This window comes from Phoenix dactylifera, chromosome 4, assembly GCF_051530095.1.
Source record: "Phoenix dactylifera cultivar Ajwa chromosome 4, Ajwa_hap1_PhDact_Kaust_v1.1, whole genome shotgun sequence".
Lineage (NCBI taxonomy): Eukaryota > Viridiplantae > Streptophyta > Magnoliopsida > Arecales > Arecaceae > Phoenix > Phoenix dactylifera.
This window is the reverse complement of record NC_143193.1, coordinates 4,653,893-4,678,126: the sequence shown is the minus strand read 5'-3', so window position 1 is coordinate 4,678,126 and position 24,234 is coordinate 4,653,893. Positions and strand designations below refer to the sequence as shown.

General features: G+C 38.9%; 1 protein-coding gene across 2 annotated transcripts; it reads right to left on the bottom strand.

Annotated features, from left to right (window-relative positions):
* Positions 1-505: 505 nt before the first annotated feature.
* On the bottom strand, positions 506-22,409 carry LOC103710824 (Sterile alpha motif (SAM) domain-containing protein). Of its 2 annotated transcripts, none has more exons than XM_008796722.6 (6): positions 22,108-22,409; positions 17,193-17,260; positions 16,813-17,087; positions 15,908-15,982; positions 15,744-15,806; positions 506-943 (listed from the first exon to the last, which is right to left on the bottom strand). In XM_008796722.6, the coding sequence occupies exons 1-6, from the start codon at positions 22,212-22,214 to the stop codon at positions 899-901; spliced, it is 633 nt and encodes a 210-aa protein (XP_008794944.2). In that variant the 5' UTR covers positions 22,215-22,409; the 3' UTR covers positions 506-898. The 2 variants fall into 2 exon arrangements, with proteins under 2 accessions (XP_008794944.2, XP_038989753.2); XM_039133825.3 differs by lacking the exon at positions 506-943 and adding an exon at positions 1,191-1,361 and having other exon boundaries at positions 22,108-22,406.
* Between the last annotated feature and the right edge of the window lie 1,825 nt (positions 22,410-24,234).

The window sequence follows — 24,234 nt, the reverse complement described above, 5'->3', positions numbered from 1 at the left end:
ACCCAAACGAAACCATTCTCCCACAGGTTCGAGGCTTTTGACTCATAACTATTGCATATATTCGTATACGTATTGTATGATATATCTATCAAAATATTAAAAAAAACTATTAATTTACCGGATTTTAAATTGGTAGCCTTTCATACCTTTCTAGAAAGCCTCTAGGAGGATACTGGCACAAGACTAACCATTATCCACCACCTGATTTAGCATCACAGCGTGCTGACACAAGCTTGTTAATGAGCAGGCAGCTCGTGTAACAGGCGAAATGAAACTATAAATTTCCCATTGGTGGCATCAGCACAAATCATGCACCAACTGCATCAAACAGAACACTTAAAAAGGATGATGACTGAAACCATAAATTTCCACAAAGGAGTTGCAAGAGAGTAAAGCCAGAAGGGCTGTGATATTCTGCAAATAATGTGGTTGCTCAGCAAACCTAAATTTGCAATTTATGAGCGGACAAAGTAAATTTGCAATTTATGAGGATAATCAAATAGGCTCAAATGCAAATCCACCAATCTGGGCCTTGACATTCCACCCTTCCAGAGTACAATTCAAGTGTATAATAGCCATATTACAAAATCCTGATAGCCAGTTGGATCAGGTCGGATGTACTAGAGCATGCTGGTCGGCGAAAGCGAATGAAAAGAAAAGACTTGCTTTAGATACAGGCACACTTTGAAACCTCCTCCCACGCGAGTTCTACAATCTACATAACTGCATGAACTACTAGATTCTACATTTCCCAGGCTATTGCCACCTAAGTTAATAGAGACGAGACAAGATATGCTTTGAGTTACATGGATCTAAGGATGTTCCAGAGGCCGCATGCTCCACTGATGAGAAGAATTAAAAAGAACCCGTTTCCATGGGTTATTACTTGGCGACCAGCCTAAGCTTTTGATTCCAACGCCAAGAGTATCTTTTTCCTCGGACCCTGAAACCATCCGTATCAACCAAATAAGGGAAGAGAATAAATTGTCAAGAAGATATAGACAGGCCCCGGAGCAGCTTCCACCAACAAATCAACCGTAAGAGAGTAACAGAATGCAGTAGAAATACAAGAAAACCTAATAAGGGCAGACAAGTGCAGCCAAACATATTTTCAGATATCTACAAAGACATTAAAATCAACACAGATTTCTCTTTGGAACTTGTGACAGAGGATTTGGAAGCAGTATAGATATCCACAAGAACCAAATACATCGTCCATCATGCAAACTGTCAAAGTCAAATACATCTAAAATATGGGAAAAGTACTTGCTTGGCAAAGATAAGACTTGGCAAGTTACTGTGTGATTTGCCTGCAGGTTGTTATGAGTTCATCTACTTGACTCTCCATCACATTTGGGTGCCTAAATGAATCATATGATGGACTTGGAACATAATTAAATTTAAACTCAGTTTCGAATCCAAACAACCAGAAATATAGACTAAAAGAAATACAAAATGAAATAAATAAAGCAAGCCCCTAGGGCATTAGATGAATGGGTAACGATGATTATCTATAGTACTCCTAAAAGCAAATAAAATGGAATTTTGGATGTACTCACAAAATTATCTAAAATCTTCTTCTATCAACAACCAAAATAAAAATCATACACATGTGAAAAGTGCTTGTTTATGAGCAAATTCAATGTAATTCATGTTTCTCTTATCCACGTTGCATAACCCAGCCTACTAATCGCGCCATCACAAATCTAGGGCATCCTCTATCTCTCTTTCTCTGCCCACCTTCTGTTTCACGTCTCCAAATTAATCGTGGACTCTCTTCCTTCCATTCAGCCATTTCTTTTTGCTTTCCTATTTTCTTGGATGGACCTGGACACCTCCCTCTATATCTCAAAGCCTAATTGTTCAAAGAGAGATTTTGATTGCTTACTTCCTCTTTGAAACCTTTCTTGTTATTGCCATTAGAAAGGCTCCCAAGATTGGAGGAGGGAGATGACACGTGCAGTCCAAGGACATCAGATATCTTCAAGGATTTCAGATGCTAATGGGCTGGAATGCTCTCTCTCTCTGTCTCTTCATTCTGTTGATTGCACACTTTGTTCTGAAACCTGAACTTCTACAGAAGCATGTAATTGATAAAGTGCCTAATGTTTGATCTCCCAAAAAAAGGAATAAAGTGCTTAATATTGGGTAAACTCCTACAAGTTTTGGTAATAGCTATCCTCTTAAAGATCATAACAGAAGCCCGAAGGTGCTTTTCCTTAATGCAGGTAAGATTGTTTGAATAGACTATCCATCTATTTACTATCTTAATTGGTGAAAAGTATGAAGAGAGAGAAAATGACCATTTATTCTTGGATGAAAGATGATTTTATTTAAATATCCAATCTACATGACGAACAATGAGCTAAGGATGATTTATTTAAATCTCCAATCTGCATGATATCTGGTGTTAATGTTGTCAATGGTCTGATCTTGATTAATAAGTTCCCCCCCTTCTTTTCCTAGTGATTCTTCTTGTTGACGAGCAATGGGAGGCTCTTCACTTGTGCTAATTGGAATCAGCACTAATCAGCTTTGGTTGCCTGAGGGTACCCGCTGCACTTGGTCTTCCAGTTGCATATATTATACATTAGTTTTGTAAGCTCTACCAGCTATGCCATTTGCTTTTCAGATCTTAGTGTATTTCATCAATTTCTGGGTTGAATATTCCATACAAGCTAACTCAATGGAGATGTGGTGAAGGTAATATTTTTTTGATGTCCAGAAATACCTAAAATTTATATTTCATTCAATTGCATTTCTGTTGCTTGGATATTGTGTATTTTGATGCTATGGTCCAAAAAACACATGCTAGGAAGCTCAGTAAACGGGATTACAGCCTTTTAATATTTTGATTTTACCTGTGTTCCCACTGAATCATATAATAATAATTTACAGAAAATAACATTATTTTTTGTGGATTGCACTAAAATGGGCTATAGTATGAGAAGGAATAACAGCAGGCTAGAAGCATCAGGCCAGGCTACAACCTAAGAGAAGAAATGCTCATGGTGGATAATGCGCTGTTTTTATTATAGCATATAGTCTTGTAAGACTAGCTTATTTTTTCTACTTAGTAATCTCCAGGCATGACATTTCTGTCAAATAATTCTGCAAGGTCTGCTGATGTACGCTGCCCTTTTCTTTTATTAAAGTATGCCATCGCAGACCAATTAGCTGATTTAAGTGGTTCAATGTGCCTCCAACCATTCTCAAATCAAACAAAATTAGGAAATGATTTTTATGTCCATCTTCTTACAATGAAGCTTGAGTGACCTATTTAAACTCTCAGAACAGAAAATGGGTGCAATTCCTTATAAAAATTGTGTTCAAATGATTGAAATTTATAATGATCAAGCAAGATACTTGATGACTTGCAGTATGATTGTTAAAATGATAAAAATTATTACTTTGCTGGTTTTAATCACTGAACATCTGCAACGATGCCACTATTCCAATGTAACTTTCTTTTAGTAGTCACTTTTTAACCATAAGACCATTTGAAACCTTAACCAATGCAACTCCATACGATAGGGGTGCAAACGAGCCAACTGAGCCAAATAGTAGGCTTTCAGGCTTTGCTTGCTACAGGAAAGGGGTTATCAAGATATGAAAGGGGGCATCGGGATCAAATTGAGCATGAACTGAGCTTAAAAGAGTATGACAGTATGTTCAAGCCTGATTCATTTATTCTTTGAACCAAGCTCAAATGAGCTTCTTTTTGAACGAAGTCAGCTTATTATTGAGCTGAGCTTTAAAAATATACAAGGCTCATTTTCTAGCTGAACTGTGCTTGAACAAGCTATTACCAAGCTAACCTGAGCTGTTCATGAACAACTGGATGCCTTTGTGTAGATGCTACAACCACATTATCAAGAAGTGAATAAACAAAGTCCACAACTGCATATTCATTAAGATGCTTTTTGGTTATCTTTAGATTTTACTGAAACAAAATCATAAAACATGATTCTCAGGAAAACAGGTTTATGAAAAACAGAGGGTGACCTGTTTTTCATAAGACTCATTTTTCAGGTTTTATAACTTGTCAATTTTGAAAAAACAAATGTTACAAAAAACAACCAAACAATTATTTTTGTAAAACTCAATGATCTGAGGTTTGTAAAAATGTATTTTACTAAAACTTGTTGACCAAAAAACCAATTAGTGATGGTCATGCATTTGAACAATCTTTTTATGATTTTCTTATTGTTTCTTATTGTTTCTCGCCCATCGCTGCAAAATATGTACAATTAGTCTAGCTTATTGGAACTAGTGATAAATATATCTCGCTTATTCAAATATGAATTGGTGATACATTGATGCAGAACAATGTCCCGGACGATGCAAACCCTAGGAATCCACCAATAGAGCATCCGGAATTCACCGAACCATGCTAACCAAACCTGCGGAATCCACCAACAAAAAAAAAAAGAGGAAGCTCTCAAAACTAAAAATCATTTTCTCCCTTTAATAAAGCCTTACAAGCCTTTATATAGGCAAAAACTAAAAAGAAAAAACAAACCAAAATATTCCTACAGGAAAAGACCAAAGTACCCAACAAATAAAACATAAAAACTCTCTCTTTCATAATCTATCACCCAGCCAAAGTGTCACTAGGTGGGCTGCCCTCTTGTGTCTGCGACTGTACACGTGTCTGATCGATGATCTAGGGCTGGTGTCCGCACCAACTTTTTCGAGGTGGAAGAAACTCGACTCAGTCGAGTGGGACGACGGGCGGCTCTGGTAATACTCCAATATGTCTGGATCAATCTACTGTAGCTCATCACGAGTAATCCATGTGCTATCAGAATCTGGATGGTCTCTCCATCGGACTAGAAAACGGTGAGCTCCTCCTTCAGTAGTAGATATTATCGGTTCATCCAAAATAGCATCTATCTTTTCCTTTTGTGTGGGTGGAAAAGGGTTAGTGTTAGGGTCCAAAGTAGGCATATTTGGTGGAGTAGGAGTAGGTGTGTCATATGGGCCATCCGGGATAGGCACAGGAGTCTTGTAAGCAACTCGGTCCTCAATATTATAAGTGGAACTAATGTCGTAATCAGAAGGAATATCAATGACATACGCATTTGGTCCTACCCGTCTCAATATTTGGAAAGGTCCAGCACTACAAGCTTGCAATTTCCTCACGGTTCCAGATGGAAACCGCTCGAGTCTAACGCGAATCATGACAGTCTCTAACATGAAATTCCTTAGCACGCCTATGCAAATCAGCTTGTAGTTTATACTGAAGATTATTAGTTTCAATTCGCTTACTGATCTCTTGATGCAATGAATGAACATGATGCGCAAATGCTTCTGCGGACTCAGAGACCCTAGCATGTGGTGACATAGGAAGAAGGTCTAATGGTTTACAAGCTCTAAATCCACGAACAACCTCAAATAGACTCATGCTTATAGACCTATTAATAGAATTGTTGTATGCAAACTGAGCTATAGAAAGAATGGAATCCCATTTCCTGTTATGGTTACCCCGCTAAATATCGTAAAAGATTTTCAAGACTATGATTGACAACCTCTGTCTGATCATATCAGTCTGAGGATGGTAAGCTGTCGAGAACTTCAATTTCGTGCCCACCATATGCCAAAGAGTCTTCCAGAAGTAACTCATAAATCGAACATCCCAATCTGACACGATAGTTTTACGCAAGCCATGCACCTTGACTAAATGATCGATATATAGCTTGGCAATGTTTGAGGCATCAGAAGTTTTAGCGCATGGAATAAAATGAGCCATTTTAGAAAAATGGTCTACGACCACAAAGACAGAGTCATGCTTGCGGAAGGTACATGGCAAGCCAAGTACAAAATCCATGCTCACGTCTTGCTAGAAATGATCTGGTGCAGGTAACGGAGTGTATAGGCCAATGTTTTGCTTGTGATGCTTGGCCAATTGACATGTTCGATATTGTCCAATTAACTTAGCTACATCACGTTTGAGGCTCGACCAATAAAATTGATGCTCAACCTCCTCAATGGTTTTATCTCGTCCAAAATGACCAGAAAGGTTACCAGTATGAATTTTCCATACTAAAAAGTCACGTACAGATGTACGAGGTATGCAGAGTTTGTTGGCCTTAAATAAGTACCCTTCTTGGAGGGAATAGCTGTCAAGAGAGATATTCGTGTCATTTAACAGAACGAGGTATGCTTCTCCAAAGTTAGGGAAGGATGCGTAATCTTCCTTCAATCTGTCAAATCCAGTGACTTTGATACTTATTGTGGAGAGAAGATTACCCCTTCGACTGAGCGCATCAGCTGCTTTGTTTTCGATCCCAGCTCTATGCTTGAGAACAAAAGTGTATTTTTATAAGAATTCAATCCAACGACCATGCCTGGCATTGAGCTTTTTTTGAGAATTGAGATAACGAAGAGCTTCATGGTCAGAGTATAGCACGAATTCATGCAGAAGCAAATAATGACACTGATAGCGCAAAGCTTGAATAACCGCATAGAAATCTGTCATACGTGGAATACATTGGTTTGGCTTCATTTAGCTTCTCGCTAAAATAGGCAACAGGATGGCATGCTTGGCTAAGGATGCCACCTATTCCAATCCCAGAGGCGTCACATTCCACCTCGAATGCCTTAGAAAAGTTAGGAAGGCGCATCACAAGGGCTTTCGTCATTCTTTTCTTGACTTTCTCAAATGCTCTAGTTGCAGACCGCGTCCATTGGAAGTCACATTTCTTAAGGCAGTCAGTAATTGGAGACATAATTGTGCTGAACCCACGAATAAAACGTCGCTAAAAAGTAGCGAGCCCAAGAAAACTGAGGACTTCATCGATGTTTTGTGGCTCAGGCCAATCAACAATCACCTTGGTCTTTTGGGAGTCAGCACAGACTCCTTCAAACGATACCACAAATTCTAAAACAATGACTCGATCAATGAAGAATGAGCACTTTTTCCGTTGGCGTAGAGATTTGCAGTACGAAGAGTGAGGCAAACTTGTCGAAGATGATCCAAGTGTTGCTCTCTTGACTGACTATAAATTAAGTTGTCATCAAAGTATACCGCTAAGAATTTACCGATGAATGGTCGTAGTACCTACGTCATGACTCGCATAAATGTGCTTGGAGCATTAGAAAGCCCAAAAGGCATCACCAACCACTCATACAGACCATCTTTAGTCTAAAAGGCAGTTTTCCATTCGTCTCCTGGACGGATTTTAGTTTGATGATAGCCACTTTTTAAGTCAATCTTGGAGAAAATCGTGGCTCCAACCATCATATCTAGCACGTTGTCAAGCCAAGAAATTAGAAAACGATATTTAACCATTACTCTATTGATAGCTCGACTATCAACACACATGCGCTATGAGCCATCCTTCTTAGGTGTGAACAAAGTAGGAACAACACAAGGGCTCGAGCTTTCGCGAATGAATCCTTTCTTTAATAGCTCATGTACCTGGCATTGTAACTCGACATGTTCGGTTGGACTCATCCGATAGTGTGGCAAGTTGGGAAAAGATGCTCCAAGAACTAGATCAATAGCAAGTTGGATATCACGCATAGGTGGTAAATAATCTGAAAGATCCTAAGGGAAAACATCTTGAAATTCCTCTAGTAAAGGAGCCACTTCTTCAGAAGGTTGGTCAATGATGGTATGCTCAACTTCGCGAGCTAGTAAGGCAAACACGATGGACTCTTGGTTTGCCTCTTTCTCAAATTTCCTTGGATTTATGACATGTAATCCTTTTCTGTCAGTCGTGTCTTTCTTGTTATCCTTGCTGGCTGGTTTAGGACGCAAAGGATTTAACTTGATTTTTGTGCCTTCAAAGACGAAAGAGCACGAGTTCGAGCATCCAAAAATGGTCATGTCTCAATCAAAGAGCAATGGGCGGTCCAAGATAATGTGCCCCACGTCCATTGGTACAATGTCGCACCAAATGCCATCCTTATAAGAAAGGAATTGGATAGGAACAAGATACCTTTCGTTAATGGCAATAGAAGAAGTATCAACCCAAGATACTTTGTAAGAATTTCAAATAGGGTTTCAACACTATAGGTGAGACACAACGCTAGATGAAATCGCATTGATATAATTGTCGCAATCGATAATCATTTTGCAATCTTTAGTCTCACATTTGATGTACATGTGGAAGATTGTGCTTCAACGCCAGTCATCAGTCTCCTTAGGTTGGGTCAAAGCACATCTGACGACTCCTAGAGTGGACCGAATGCATCCCATATGATGGTCCTCATAAGCACGATCTTCGTCACTATCTTGCACGTCATTGAGATCAGGCTCATAGACTTGCTCGTCGACATTATCTCCCTCGAGCGTCTTTTTGCTCCCCAAGATAGAGGGCCTTGCTAGGACAGTTCATGCCACATGTCCCACTTGTTTACATTTGTAACATTGACGGGGATTGTTGGATGGCATAGCATCATTTAGCAGTCCTTTGCCTTTGTCTCGGTTGGCAGACAACGTGCTTGGGTTGTATTTATGAGGTGTCGTTGTCGTTTGAGGTCTGGCTCCAGATGGAGCAAAGGTGAAAGGAGTTCGACCAACAGTTTGTCTTGCCAGTTGTTTTGTGACCAGCTCATAATTCAGTGCAAAAGTGTAGGCTTGGTCTAACGAAGTTATCTCGCCTAATGTCCTCATTAACCCGCATCTGAAGCGGCTCAAGATCATTCCCTCGTCTTCAACGACATCGCACCTCATCATGTATTCCTCAAATTGGGAGACATAGTCACTAACAGACTTTACCCCTTGCCTAAGATTGTTCCACTGATCCAATAGGTCACTGTGATAGAAGTGAGGTAGATATTTTTCTTTCAACTTTTCTTTCATTTTTACCCAATCAGTTATTGGAGGTTGAATCCTCCTGCTCAAAATTTGCTCAGTGCTCTGCTAAAAGAGTTTGGCACGACCGACCAGCTTCATCTGAGCAAACCTAACCCTCCTATCCTCCGACAAGTTATACCACTGAAAAAAATGGTCCATTTCACGAATCCAATCAGTGAATACCGTCGGATCCAATCGACCATCAAAAGTGGGAGCATCCACCTTGATATTCTTGATCATGTGATCTTCAGGGTTTCTAAAGTCTCTATACATAGTGTGATTCCTAAACCCTCGGTTCACATCCTGATCTAACATGTCTTGATAATTATGTTGTTGTAGAAACCTTTTTGGAATTCTCTCTTGGTGATGGTGGTTAGGTTGTTGTCGAGGGGCCTCGACATCGTGGGCAACACGACCAGCGCCCATGTTGGAAGCTTCCGCATCTCTTCCGTTCGCTTCTCACTCACGACCAGCTTTGAGAGCCTCGAGACGGGCATCGAAGCCATCAAGTTTAGTGGTGAGGCTAATGGTGTATCTCTCAAACGACTCTTGGATAATCTTACAGATGTCATCCATGGCGAACGGTTCCATAACAGACTAGGCCTAAGTGCTAGAGATCACACGCCCACTGCGTAGGCTCATGCAAATGTGACTTCACAACATGATATGCAACCAACTAATGCAAGATATGCAATGAGACATCCAAAGATCAGTGACGAATCACGACCAATAATTAATAGGATAATCTAAAACTGATTACAAGGAATTAATATGCTAAAAAAAATGGCACGATTTGACAGTTTAATTGCAAACTAGTAGTACACGCCCTCGTAATCTAAACAGTGATTCAAGTATGTTAAGATTTTCCTCTGGATTGGCTAGTTGCACCGTTAATACTAAGTCTAGTAACCAACAGAGTTATGGTGGTGTAATCAAGCTAACAAAAGGTAAGGTGCAAGAGTTTTGAATGCTTGGGTATGTGATGAGCAATTCCACACTAAAGCTTAAGACAGATACTATTAGAAATAAACAGATAAACACTAATAAAGGAGTTGCCCGTTCCGACGATTCCACTAGAGAGCACGTCGTAGAGGCACGGTTGATGTGGTGCAGCGAAGGAAACGGACAGTGGCAAAGAAGCAGAGATGGCGGCGGCGGCTGTAATGGCAACCACGGCGATTGTGGCGGCGATGGTGGAGATCGTGGAAGATGATGGAGGTGGCGATGACGACTAAGGCTGCAAATGGGTCGGGTCGACCCGTAACCTGACCCGACCCGATCCGCGTAGACCCGACCCGACCCGAATTTTAGGACTCGCGGGTCCGGATCAGGTCCTAAAATTGGACCCAAATCATTTTCTGGATCGGGTCTGGGTTTACCGAACGGACTCGACCCGACCCGAATGAACCCAAAGAGAGAGAGAAGGGGGGGAAGCAAAAGAAAATCGTAGCAACAAGCATAGGTTCACAGAATCCAAAGGAACCTCGGCCCGTCAAGATTCTCTCTCAATCTATTACACTGTTGATACATCTGGTGTCTCAGTAGCTGGCTTTTTTTTTCCTTCTGTTTTTTGGTTTTTGTTTCTTTTAACTTTTGAAGGGAGAAAGTGAGGGAACACTGAACTGAATATGGCTCATGTGCCAGTTTTCTGCAATGGAATTGGATTTTGGAAGAAGGTCTGGGATTTTTTTTGTCCTCATGAGAGGGGAGCTAGGAGACATCAAGTTCCGTCAATCAGTCATATAGATAAAAAATAGTGTGATATGAAATTTAGCTTGTAGACCGACTTACTTAGTAAGTAATGGGTCATCTGTTCTGACTGGAGGTCAATTGCAAGTCTTTCAAGTCATGGGTCACCCAGCACCTCATAATTATGATATGACCAAATTAGATTGGCCCAAATTCTTTCCCAAAAGCACAAAGAAAGTGGACCCGATTCGGACCCGAACCCGACCCGACTCGGATCCGGACCCGACTTGGACCCGGACCCGGACCCGATCTTCAACCGGGTCGGGTCTGGTTCCAAAATTAGGACCCGAACAAAAAACCGAATCGGGTCGGGTCCTGGGTCACTCAGGACCCGACCCGACCCATTTGCACCATTGATGACGACTGAGGCCGCGGGAGATGCGACAGTGGAGACGGAGTTGAAGGTGATGGCGGCGGCACTGGAGAGCGCGAGGTGGGTGGCGACGTTGAGGTGGGTGGTGGCATCGAGGTAGGTGGGTGGTGGCGCCGAGGTGGGTGGGATGCGGCGTTGAGGTGGGTGGCGGTGACAACGAGGTGGAGCGGTGGGAGAAGAAAAAAAAATTACACTAATTGAGTGAAAATTATCGTAACAAAAATCATATGGATTTGGGTTGCTTGGATTGTTATGGATAGTTAGACTTTAAGAAGCAAATTTAGTTTCAAAGATATTTGGTTGGGAAGGCCAAATCTAAAATTTGTTAACCAAATTTCAATTCTAGATTAGCAATAATCTATTAAGGAAACTAATTACACTTTCCTTGGGTGGTGGGACACATGGAGGAAAGAAAAGAAAAGAAGTGGTGATGGATTTCGAGATTTGGAAAAAAGATTATGGATAGTTGGAATTTAAGCAAATTTAGTTTCAAAGTTATTTGGGGGGAAAGGCTAAATCTGAAATTTATCAGCCAAATTCCAATTCTAAATGAGTTGTAATCTGTTAAGAAAACTAATTACACCTTTCTTGGGTGGTAAGACACATGGAGGGAAGAAAAGAAAAGAAGTGGTGATGGATTTCAAGATTTGGGGAGAAGATTAAGGGGGAAAAAACTGAAATCTATTAGTCATTTTTTTTGGCGCTCTCTGTTTGCCCTTCTTTTTTTTCAACTAAGGCAACGACAATGATGAAGACGGTCAAGGACTTGGCGGTCGGCATCTATTGGATGACGTGAGAACAACACGATGGTGACAACGGCGGAACCGGAGAAGATGGTCGCCGAATCTTGCTTCGTGGTTTGGCGGTGACGATGAGTTCTTGTTGTTCGACGACGACGATCTCTTCGTGCGGCTCGGCGATGACAATGATCTCTCCTTGCGGCTTGGCGAGGGTGTCGAAGTCTTCTTCAAGTTCAGAACTTGTTCTTGATGCACGACGGATTTTGATACGATCCGGCGTTCACGGTGCAAGTGCTTGAGCGAAGAGCAAGTGAAGAAGTGCGTAGTACACGTGAGGACATGGGAGTGGGGGTGGATCGTCCATAACCTAGGATCTTCGATGAAGCGGCGAAGGATGATCAAATGATAAGTAGGAACTTCGGCTCTAATACCAATTTGATGCAGAACAACGTCCCGGACGATGCAAACCCTAGGAATCCACCAATAGGGTGTCCGGAATCCACCAAACAATGGTAACTAAACCCGCGGAATCAACCTACAGGGTGTCGGAATCCACCAACAAAAGAAAATATGAGAAAGCTCTCAAAACTAATAATCATTCCCTCCCTTTAACAAAGCCTTACAAGCTTTTATATAGGCAAAAACTAAAAAAAAACAAACCAAAATATCCTTACAGGAAAAGACCAAAATATCCAACAAATAAAACATAAAAACTCTCCACTCATAATCTATCACCCAGCCAAAGTGTCCCTGGATGGGCTACCCTCCTGTGCATGCGATTGTACACCTGTCTGATCGATGATCTGGGTTGGTGTCCGCACCATACATTTACTCTAGCACTCAAAGTTGTTACTATCCTCGACAAGGAGCTAATTGCTTAAATATTGTCCTCAAATTATTTTTGCAAGTCAAAAAATGCTTTCTTATTGTGAAGCACAACATTTATTGTTTCATTTTGTCTTGGATTGAACTTTTCAATGATTTTATCTCTTCATCATGTAGTTTCGAATTAACTTACATGTTTGACAAAGGTGACAACAGGACGTATGGTGTACATAATACTTCATTTTGAGTTCACTTTAAGTGAATTAGGAGTACCAATTAACTATAATCAGAATTTAACTCCTCAAAATTCCTGTACCTAGAATATGTTAAATACATATGTAAACAATTACTTTTGTATGTTTATAACATATGATAGTTAACCTTATCCATCTAGATTCTAATTTTATAATGAATATGACATCTTATTTTTAGTGGTTAGTTAAATTGTATTATCCACGAACTTTATGCTTAACCACATTAAACATTCGAAGCCCTAACATATAGCATGATATAACTGGACTACTTTATACGTCGAGTTGGCTTGGATCAAATGAGATTGGATATTTTATCAGTTTAGTCGAGTTCTCATAGGTCGTTGACCCAATACCTTCAATCAAAATCATAATTTCATTTTCTAAAATTTATATACATTAACTTTGTGATATTACATAGTGACGGGCTTAAGGTGGGTAAACATGAGCTTTGTTTGATATTTTATTGATGGTTAGCAATTTACTACAGGCAACCAAAATATTTTTGACACGATTTTGCAGACAGATGCTTTCTTTATTTTAAGAAACATTCTTGCAAAACCTTTTTTCTTATCCTTTTTTGTGGTTATAAGTATATTCTGTTAGGGGTGCAAATGGGTCGAGTCAGACCGGGTCCTGAGTGGCCCCGATCCGATCCGATTTTTTGTTTGGGTCCTAATTTTGGACCCAGACCAACCTAATAGAAAATCGAGTCAGGTCGGGTTGAGTCCACAGGAGACCCAACGATCATTCAGGCCGAGTCAAGTCCATATATAACTCGGTCCCAACTCAAAAAATTTGGATCTTGTTCAGGTCCGATGCATCACTCAATCCTCAGTCTTTTTTGCCACCCCAGCCGGCCCCAGTCGTGCGCTTATCTCCCTGTTCACAACACACCAGACAAAAGAACTCATCCTTCAATCTAGCATTTCCTATCTGATCATCATTCCAACTTTGGCAGGCGAGTGCGATGAACACAAAAAAAAACCACACCAAGGAAGTCCCTTCCAGATTCCTATGGAATAACCTATTCCCTTGAGTAACAGGTGATAGGGTCAATTGTCTAGTGAGCCATTCATTTGCTCCAAAAACTGAAAACAAAACCAAAAAAAAGCAACTAAAGTCACATTGTTTGTACTTCCCAACAAGACAAATCACAGCTGAAAACCAATAAGAAACAAGAGAAAAATAGAAAAGAATAAGAAAAGAATGCAGCTGAGGCAGAGAAAGACAAGAGGGTACCCCTTAAAGCTATGAGCCATCCAGGGCAGTAATAAACTTCTCTCATACGCAAGCCGTGATAGGTTCATATCATATTACATCGCACGGCAAAAAAAGAGAGACTACGGGCTACATTCAACGGCCAGGAGCATTCACTCGCTGCCCTGACCCTACTTCTAAAGCCAGAAAGCTTTTATGTTCTTGGCAAAGGCCAATGGTCCAAAGAGCAAACCCTGGAGAACAAGCGTCCAAGACAAACAAAACCATGCTCATGCAAGATGGCAATGTCATGCAAAAAGATATAAGATAGTATGTGCACTTTTAGGTGCTATAAGTAACCTTGTAACAAGAGCCAACCACTATTATTTCATCGCACATAGCTACCCTAAGCCTCTGTTTCTCCCTCTTGTTGGCTGCAGGCATAAGCACTCAGCTCCTATAATAATAAAATATTAAAATCTTTTGCTTAAAATTTTTCTGCGACAAAATCAATATATGGGTCACTCGGGTCGGGTCGGGTCTGAATTCAGTAAACCCAGACCCAACCCAAAAATAGAATGGGTCCAATTTTAGAACCCGACCTGGCCCCGCAGTCCTCCAATTCGGGTTCGGGTCGGGTCGGGTCACGGGTCAACCCGACCCATTTGCAGCTTTATATTCTGTGGAAAAAGTGAGAGAGAAGAAGATAGATTTTCAACTTTTATATTAATTATTATCATGTTCTATGTTGTAAGGTGTTAATAATTCCAGGAAGTTGTCAATAACCTTTAATCTTTTTATCTTTTTCTCTTTCTTGACAATATTTTGCAACATATATAACTCCACTAGGTATATATAATAAAGATGCTAATTTATTTAAATTGGTAACTTCAGATTTCTAGGTTTTATTAATTTAAATTACTCAAAATAAATTTATTATTTAGGTTTTCTTAAGTAAATATTATTCTCATAATCTTTCATGTGCATAGCACACACATCTACTCATAAAGCCTTATCCCAGCTATTTGGTGGTCAACTTTGTCAATCCTCATTCAGCAATAATCATCTAGGCATGCCCTGACTATTCGGGGTTCATTTTATCAATCCTTATTTGCCAAAGCATTACTATTCAAGGTTGTGCCTGATGTTATTCCAAGCTTCTCCATATCCTTTCTTGCAATCCATGTCATCATAGGTCTCTCTACATCCTTCAGCATGAGCCCTCTTGGATCTTCATTGTATTTGCCCATAGCATCTCAAAGAGTAAACAAAAATGTGAGGGTTTTTTTTGAGACTAAGAGGGCTAATCCCCACTTCTCTACCCCATACCCAACCATCTCTCAAGGGTTGACTCAAGCTGGAATTGAACCCCCATCCTGGTGCTCAAGTGGCAAGGGGTGATATCATCTACAGGTGATACCTATTAAAACCTAAACCTCAAGAAAGAGAAACTTATATAAGTTATTGCTTATTAGTCATTTACGTAATCCCTTTGTGATTACTTAACAAGTTGTACATGACAGTAGAAGTAACAGTAGCAGCAATCTCAAATTCAGGAAAAAAAGTAGGGTATGATAGTAAAAACTCGGATAAAAGATCTTGTTGCACTTAATTCTCAACATTTATATAATCCTTCTCAGATTCTTTAACAAACTTTAGATGACAGTTAGTGGCCTCAGATCAAGAAATTATAGCAGCTAATGCTCAACAATCACTAATGTAATATTTCTTGGGTTATCCTACGAACTCCATAAGACAATTGAAAAGCTAATTGGAAATTTCAAAATCTAGAAACTTACCATTGGAATTCCTAGAGCCTTGAGATCATCATCAGTCATGTGCATAAGAGCCGTCATGTCAACCTGCAGATGTATCATAAAAAAGGTACAAACAACATGCATCCATGCACAGACACAAAGAAAATATAAACGATAATGGGAATTAAAAGTTCAGAGATGCATACCTCCTCTGCCTGGAATGTTATGAGATACTTTTGAAGGCCCAGAGAATATAGGAAACCATCTACCGACAATTCAGACTGCCCAGTTCAACAAATGGGTCAGGTTAACAAATAAAATAGCGGACTGCAACTCAGTAGTTTGAAAATGCAAACAAGATGCCTTCTTCCCACAGAAAGTACAACATACTCAAACATGTAGAGAAATTGAAGAATACATGCAGAAGAAAAGACTACTACAAGTACACCAGCCAAGATGTTAACTAAGTCTACACAACCTAGCAACCTATTTTAGCAAAAAGAAAATTAGGTTTTGGGGGTTGGAGTGGAAGCAGGGGAGAAGAATCACTGATTATACATCTCTAGAGTTCCGACCATAGATTTAGTAGCAATCACATATCAACATAAGAAGTCAGCAAAGGTGCTCATCGCCAAGAAAAAAAATACATGCATGTATAAGATTTCACATTAGGTACAAATATCGTTTACCTGAGATGTTCAAACTAAGAAAATATATTTTTTTTGCTCTAGCATCCTTTTATCCACTATTATACAAAGTCAAGTAGATGTACTTATATATGCAGGAACATGAATGCTAGTAGACAGTACATGCATAGTTGTTATAAGAGTATCTACGGTTTTACATCATCAAGTGTTAGAACTTAGAAATCTTTCCACTGATACTTTTTGGTTATTCCTGTTTTAGAACAATGATCAATGGATAGCACTTCATAAATGATCACGTCACATCCATCATGGCCCTTAGTTTTAATATCTATCCCAATCCATATGCACGTTGAGACATGCATTCTAGCTACGAATGCCAGTACATTTACTCATGTGCCATATAGAAGGTGCAAGCGCAGCAGGACTGCAGAAAAACACAATATCGATATCAACAAAAGCTGCACCTTTTTCTGAGATGTCTTTCTAGATGAAGTTGGATTGGAGATTTTTTTGGTTTCTGGTACAGGTGCTTCAACAGAACTGATATTTTTCTTAATGAGTTTAGCAATCTCCAACACTGGTTTAGTCTTCGTCAGATCAGCATTTGGTGGCTGAGGGTGCATTGTACCAGAAAGCTTTTCACGAAGATCCCGCACTCCTGAATCCTTCCCAAATTGAACAGCTTGCTGCAGACCCTTCTTCTGCAGCTTCAATCGAAGATCTTTGGGGCCAATAGGTTCTTAAGATACAATCCATGAAGAGTAAACATCATTAAGAAGTTAAGACACTGAAAATAAGGAACTACTTCTGATCACAATTACTGGTATTTCAGCTATAATTATACTTGAAGTCTGAGGATGCTCATCAGCCTCGTATAGATCATGTGTCCATTTGTCATCATTTCGTCGTTGCCTGTTGAAGGACATCGGAATCAGTTAAACCAAACATAGATGGTTCAAAGAAGCATTGAAAAAAAAGCTAATTTCATAATTCGTCAAGATCACAGCACCATATAAAGGAAAAGGAGCATTTTGTGAAATAGAACATAACAAATAGGACACTAATAACAAAATCAAATGAAAAGAATCAAGATAGGTTTCTAAGAGCTAGATACGATTCTTTAGAAAAAAACATGACAAGCTAATTTCATACTTTGTAATGATCACAGCAACATATAAAGGACAAGGAACACCTCCTGATATAGAATATCACAAATAGAACACTAGATAATAAACCAAGTGAAAAAACCAAGATGGGTTCCTAGAGAGCTGGTTACAATTGCTTAGAAAAGAATATGAATATGAAAGTCTCCTTGTATTCTGTTATTTGTATGAGTCTTTAACAATTGCTAATAATGCCCTTCACAAAATAACATGAAATTGGTTTTCAACAGAAGCATATTTAAAACCTATGCCATAAATATATAATACAACAACTAAGTTTGACTTCATTAATTTGGAGCAATTACACACCTGGACTTTAAACCATCTTCCATTTCCTGATATTAGAAGACATCACTTAGACTTTTCCTCAAAAGAAGTTTGACATTAAAAAGAAAAAAAAACTTGAAACAATAAAATCACAAACACAAACAACAAAAGCAGCAAAAGAAATTGTTATTCATTTAAAATAAAAAGAAACAGAGATCATGCAAGTTCATATCCCGATCACCACAAACCACATCAAATCAGCAATTGAGGCAATAATACACAACATGGCAAAAAGATGAGCCTTCACAGCAAAACCTAAATGCCACTCAAAATTCATGTTCTTCACAGTAGCTCAGAACAAGCAACTGAGCAAGCAACCAGCAGTTACCAGCTAAGGCCAACATGAGGACCTTAACGGCACATCACCTGAATAAAAGGATGATGTCAGGCCAAAAATTTGCAGAACTCCAATCATCTTCAGAAAAAATCTTGTCTGATGAAATGCCAAAAACTCCTGATCGCATTGTCATCAATAAACTGTAAATCTATTCATTCCATTTGAATAGCAAGAAAAGATCAGGCCCTCATTCAATACAGATCCTTAATCTTCTAAAAGATTCATCCAGCAAAAAGCTAAAGTTCTCCCAGTTATCTATCTCAGCAATGTCTTCCTCATCTCAACAATTTCTTCCTCACACTCCAAATTGCACCCAACTCTTTTCTCGACAATTTCTTCCTCGCTCTCCAAACTGTACCCAACTCTTGTCGCAAAGTATAGCAATTGCCACCTTATGGATGATATTAAAATTCTATTTAGCCACTAACATCTGAGTTCGCCCTCCACAAACATACAAACACAGATAAAAAAAAGGCCATAAGCCCTTCTAAAAACACATAACCTAGCATGTTAGCCTGATTTTGCTTGACTTCTAAGAAATATTCTCTGACTTTACTTGCTTCACAAAAGTAATAATATCCAACAACAGATCTTCTTTTAACAATGAAACCTTTCTATTAAATTTTAAGTAGTTCACCACTTTGCCATGAATACCCAACATTATCTCTTACATAATTCCTTCAATTTGCATTTGCAATCGCATAATCAAACCAAAAATACAACCTCCACACCACCAACCCCCCCCCCCCCCCCGGGGCCCCCCGAAATTAAAAAAAAACAATTCGTTCCAAATATCAAGATATAAAAGATGATAGAATGTCTGTCACAAGACATGGATAAGGTGGGCCTCTTGTTCATGGCTCACAAATTTTAGATATCTTTACATACCAAAAAGCCAAATCAAAACCCATCATAAACAAAAGGAAAATAATATCTCTGCCACCGAAAGATACTTTATCAAACTCTATCAAATCATCATCTAAAACTACAAATAAAACTGTAAAGGAACTGGAAACAAATTCAGACCCTTCCCAAAAACTAAGATTCAGATACCCTTGTTCATCATTTCACCAACCTTAGTATGTCATCTGCCTTTAGTCTTCAACAACCAGTCTTAAACTAAAACTCTTAAACTAAAAGGAGATACGCCAATAAATTAGCTTGAACAGCAGATGACAACCATCTAATATAATTTTCTTCTTACCTACAATATAATTTGTCAACAGTGAACACTGCCGAAATGGTGCAAAGCATCCACCATCTAAAACACCATTCTTGTCAAAGATCAAAGATGGGACCAAGATGACATCAATTGCAAATATAGGAACAAGCTTGCACCAAACTTGCCATCGAAGAAAATCACTAATGAAGAATATTTAAAGACATTTCATCCACACCATATCTTTGATCTCCTGATCACTAATCAAGAGTAATCTCTAATTGGTTTGATTTCTTTGTACTTTGAAACAAAATGGCTGTAACAAGATTTACTGTGCTCCTCGTAATCACGAACATGTTTCAGTGTCTCCTTCCAGAGGCCACCAAAGTGCAAAAGATCATTTCACACTTCCGGTCTTCAATTGTTTGCTAATCAGTTTTGGCATAAATTAAGAATAAATTCCGCATCATCTGTTTCATTCACACATGCAACCACTTATACCCGGATCTAAGAAGTCTTTTGTCTCCCATTGTTATAGTTACACCTTTGTAGGACAAGCAAATTCTAGTGCCCAACTTCCCTACACAAATACTTTGCCAAACATGACAGAGAACTTGCAAATTAAGAGGGAATTCACATACGAGATCAACTCCATAACATGAGATATTTACAAGCTCAGTAACCAATTTGCAGCATTACAGCAGCTGCTTTTTTTTTGAACTGCCTGGCAAAAACCTCTTCTCTCCATTTTCTTGATAAGTATCTTCTACAATTTTCCAAGGAAAAAACATCACATTAATAATCTACCAATACAACTGTATTTAGACATACCAGGAAAATTTCCACTTATGTTGGCTATATAATACGATGCCACTCTTAGCAACAAAAAAAAAACAAAAAGAAAAATAGAAAGCCCCATGCCTCCTCTTTCACTTTCACTAGCATCAAACACCCCTTTATGGATTTTAAGTGAAGGCCCCCTGTAACCCAGACTTGCTGCATGTTTGTTCTGCCAATAACTAAAACTACATATGGAGATAGTTAGCATGATCCAGTTTTTAAGGGGGAAAAATCAGCATATTAACAATTAAAGCTGATAACAAGCCACTAAACAACTAAAATAAAGTTTAAAATAAACCCATCAACTAAAATTCTAGCATTGTTTGTCACTCTTTCACCTTCATGCAACATCTTCTTACAATAGCCCACACCATGCAATCTTCAACTTCGTTTCATTAATTTATGCAAACTACTTTCTTTCCAGCAATTGCTACTGCATTTCATGGTCCTCTAATAAACCATTCAATGAGTCAATACATCTAATTGCCCTCTCGGATTTGGGAATGTTCGTTGCACAACCTACAAATTTTGCAAAATCATTACTTCACGTGCTTCACATCTCAATGTCCACTGTCTATGTTGGCACGATTGCAGTCTAATGAGCTACCAAACATTAAAAAGCTAGCTTTCATTGTCTAGGGCATTTATCACCATGACTGATGATGTCAAACTAGCCTTTCTGGAAAGCCAGGCCATCAAGAAGAGCAGCATGTTTCAAGAATAAATGTTGCTTCTGAAAGTGGCTATAAGTGTCACGCAAGTTCCATTGTTAAAGCATTCCTAATCAGATGTTTAAATGCAGAAATCACATCCTTATGACATGCAAACCAAAATATGGTAGTAACAGTGTCCTATCCATGCCAATCATAATCCTTTTACAACTTTTATAAGGATCTTTTGTGTATACAAGTAGGCTTGGTCTATAAACTAAAAGTACCAGATAGTATCAAACAGTTTCAAATAGTTATGCTTTAGATTCCATGACTCTATTCCATACAAAAAATAGAGTCTGATCAAAATCATAAAATTAATCAAGATGTATGCAGATAAAAGGTGGTCAGGCTGCTAGTTTGATTAAAAATATAAATGTAGCACATATCCACACGTAACTACACTAAACCTAGCTAACGACCACTAATATGGATGAAATCCTTATGTCACTGTGATGTCATAATATATAAGCATATGAAGCAAAGTCAATGACCTGAAAGCCAACTAAAAATCATTTGTAGAACACAACATATTGAACATGAACAAAAGTTGAACTTTTACATACCAAGTCTTAGTAAAAACTAAAAAAATAATGTGCGCATACGCAACCCTTTACAGACAATACAAAGTTAAATCACAGAATGTAACTTCTTTTGATCTGAAGCGGCTATGAGATACAAAAGAGCTCCTCCATTTACAGAAGATGAAGGAATAACATGACCGAGACCTAATCAAATGAAAAGTGTTACCCTGCCAATTTCTAACAACAAATTCCAGATTAACAAATCTTGAACATCTGACCACAAAAAACCAACTTTCGAGGATGTAATGTAAGAGTGCCCGAAACTTTGTCTCTTGTACTTGAACACGTAAAGCATGTCAAAATGATATTTTCCCTAATACATTATTAATAAAGAAGACAAATCGTTTTCCGAAATATTAAGACAATTTATATCATCCAAAAACCTAACAAGAAAACCAGCGAGATTGCACTTTCCTTGAACCAAAGACAATGCCCGTACAAATTTAACGTTCTCTCACACAAGAAACAAAGCCCTGACAATTAGAAACCCTAATTTTACCTAATTGCAAACACTATTCAGAAAATTAAGAAACAGAAGCCAGTCTCCAATCGCTCCTAAAGCAAAATGAAATCAAGAACGAAAATTCTAATGGCAACATCAATAAGGAAAAAAAACCGGGGAGGGGGGTGTTTGGAGACCTTTTCCCGCTGTCCGGCCTGGCCCGGCCGAGATCCTCCACGAGATTGCCGTTGAGGCGATCTCTGATGGATCTCTTGCGCCCCGCCTCAATCCGGTCCGCGTACATCTCGGCTTCGTCCCCTGCGACGTCGAGAAGTCCGTGCGGCAACGCCGGGGCCCAGAGAATAGCAGACCTAGGGTTTAGAGAGAGCGGAAGAGAAGCGGAATTCGATAGGGTTCAGGGGGGGGGGGGGTGGGGGGGCGTTTAGAACTTAGAAGGGGCGACGACGAGAGATTCGAGAGATGGCTGAGATCCGGTGGTGATCCGGTTCCTCGAGAGGAAACTTTTATACTGCTTTTAGCACGTGTGACACGTGAGTGAAAACCTTGATCAACGTGTGCTGCGTGAAATCGTCCATGTTTGCATTTCAATATCATTTTGTTGTGTATAGTAGTTAAAATGCATGTCTAGATACACATAACTACTGCTAAATATTTCATATTAAAAAAGATTTAACCAAAATACTGATTATAAAAAAAAATAACAATAATTAACTAATTATTATTTTTTTAAATAGATTATGAATAACTTTTCTCTTTCATGGTTTACAAAATGGCTTATTTTCACCTCTAATATTTTCTTCCTCATTCCTTCGTAGTTTGTAGAGCTAGGACATATTGATATATTTTATTTAATTATTTTCAACCTTTCTTATCTACTAACTTAGATTTTCTCTGAAAGTTCATCAATTTTGGAGTTCTTTTTTTCTCTAAATATTTAGCATATTTTAAACTTTTGGGAGAGGAAAATAAAGTTAGTATCGAGATGTCTGAAATTTTTAACAAAATAATCTGAGTAGGGCTATTTTTAAATGAAATTGAAAAAAATACGACACCTTAATATAGTGAAAAATTTAAGGACATAAAAATTCTTATAAAGTTCTTTACTTGTAAGGAGCAAAATAAGGGATCTCCGGCATTAACTCAATAGCATTTATGCAAATTCGAGAGAGAAAAAATACGGCCCTGATACTCTGATGGAAATCATGGTAGACAATGGTTCGAGGACTATTCGGTGAAGAAGAGACCTACTATAAAACTCGATAATCTAGAAGAAACGGTCCAATCTATTCAAGAGGCAGCAAAACCACAAGACAAATAGGGCTCGTTTGGTTCGCGGGAAGTATTTTCCCTCCTAGAAATATGATTCTTGGGAATCAGATTCCTAGGAAGAGGATACCTAGGAAAGTACTTTTGACATGTTTGGTTAATCATGGGAAAGTGACTAATTTCCAAAGTGCTTATGTTTGGTTGACCATCCATTTTCCTAGGAAAGTTATGTATAATTCCTATTATGCCCTTAATAAAAATTAGGTCTTTAATGCCTCTTTAATGCTTCTTTAATGCTGAAGGGTCTTTTTGGGAAAAAATAAAAAAGGAGTGATTCCCACCTCATGGAAAAGTAACTTTCCCATGTTTCTCATGGGAAAGACTTTCCCATGAAATGTGGAAATCATATTCCCATGAGAATACAACTTTCCCATCTCTCTCCTTTGAAAACTCCAACCAAACAAGAGGCATTTCATTACTTTCCCGTTGACCACACTTTCCCCCCTCGTTTTCCTGCGAACCAAACGAGCCCATAGAGGAGAGAAGCAAGAGGAAAATCGAGGGAGAACATGAGCAAAAGTTCTACAAGGTAGGAGACGTTACATATGGAAAACTTAATGGTTACAGAGAACGAAACAAGCTCATCGAATCTATTGTCTTTACTGATGAAGAGATTAGTAGAGCTAGCAAAAAATGGACCAACTTCCTCATTGGCGAACTAATAGGTAAGAGTCTCCCTCTCGAAGTTATATCCAAAAAGCTTAGGTTGAGGTGGTTGACCACAAGAGATTTCAAACTCCTTTGCCTATTTGCTAGCATTTTTTATTCCATTTTGATAAGCAAGGATTGGAATATGACCAATGGGCAATGGACAATTGTCGGGCAGGTTCTATGCTTAAACCTTGATGCCCTAATTTAGTGCTACGGTGGATTCCATCTGTAGTGTCATCCTATGGGGTAAGGTTCTTGGACCTCCCAATCATACATCCAAGTGATCGATCGCTGCTTATTGTCAGTTCCTACAAAATGGAGGCAGT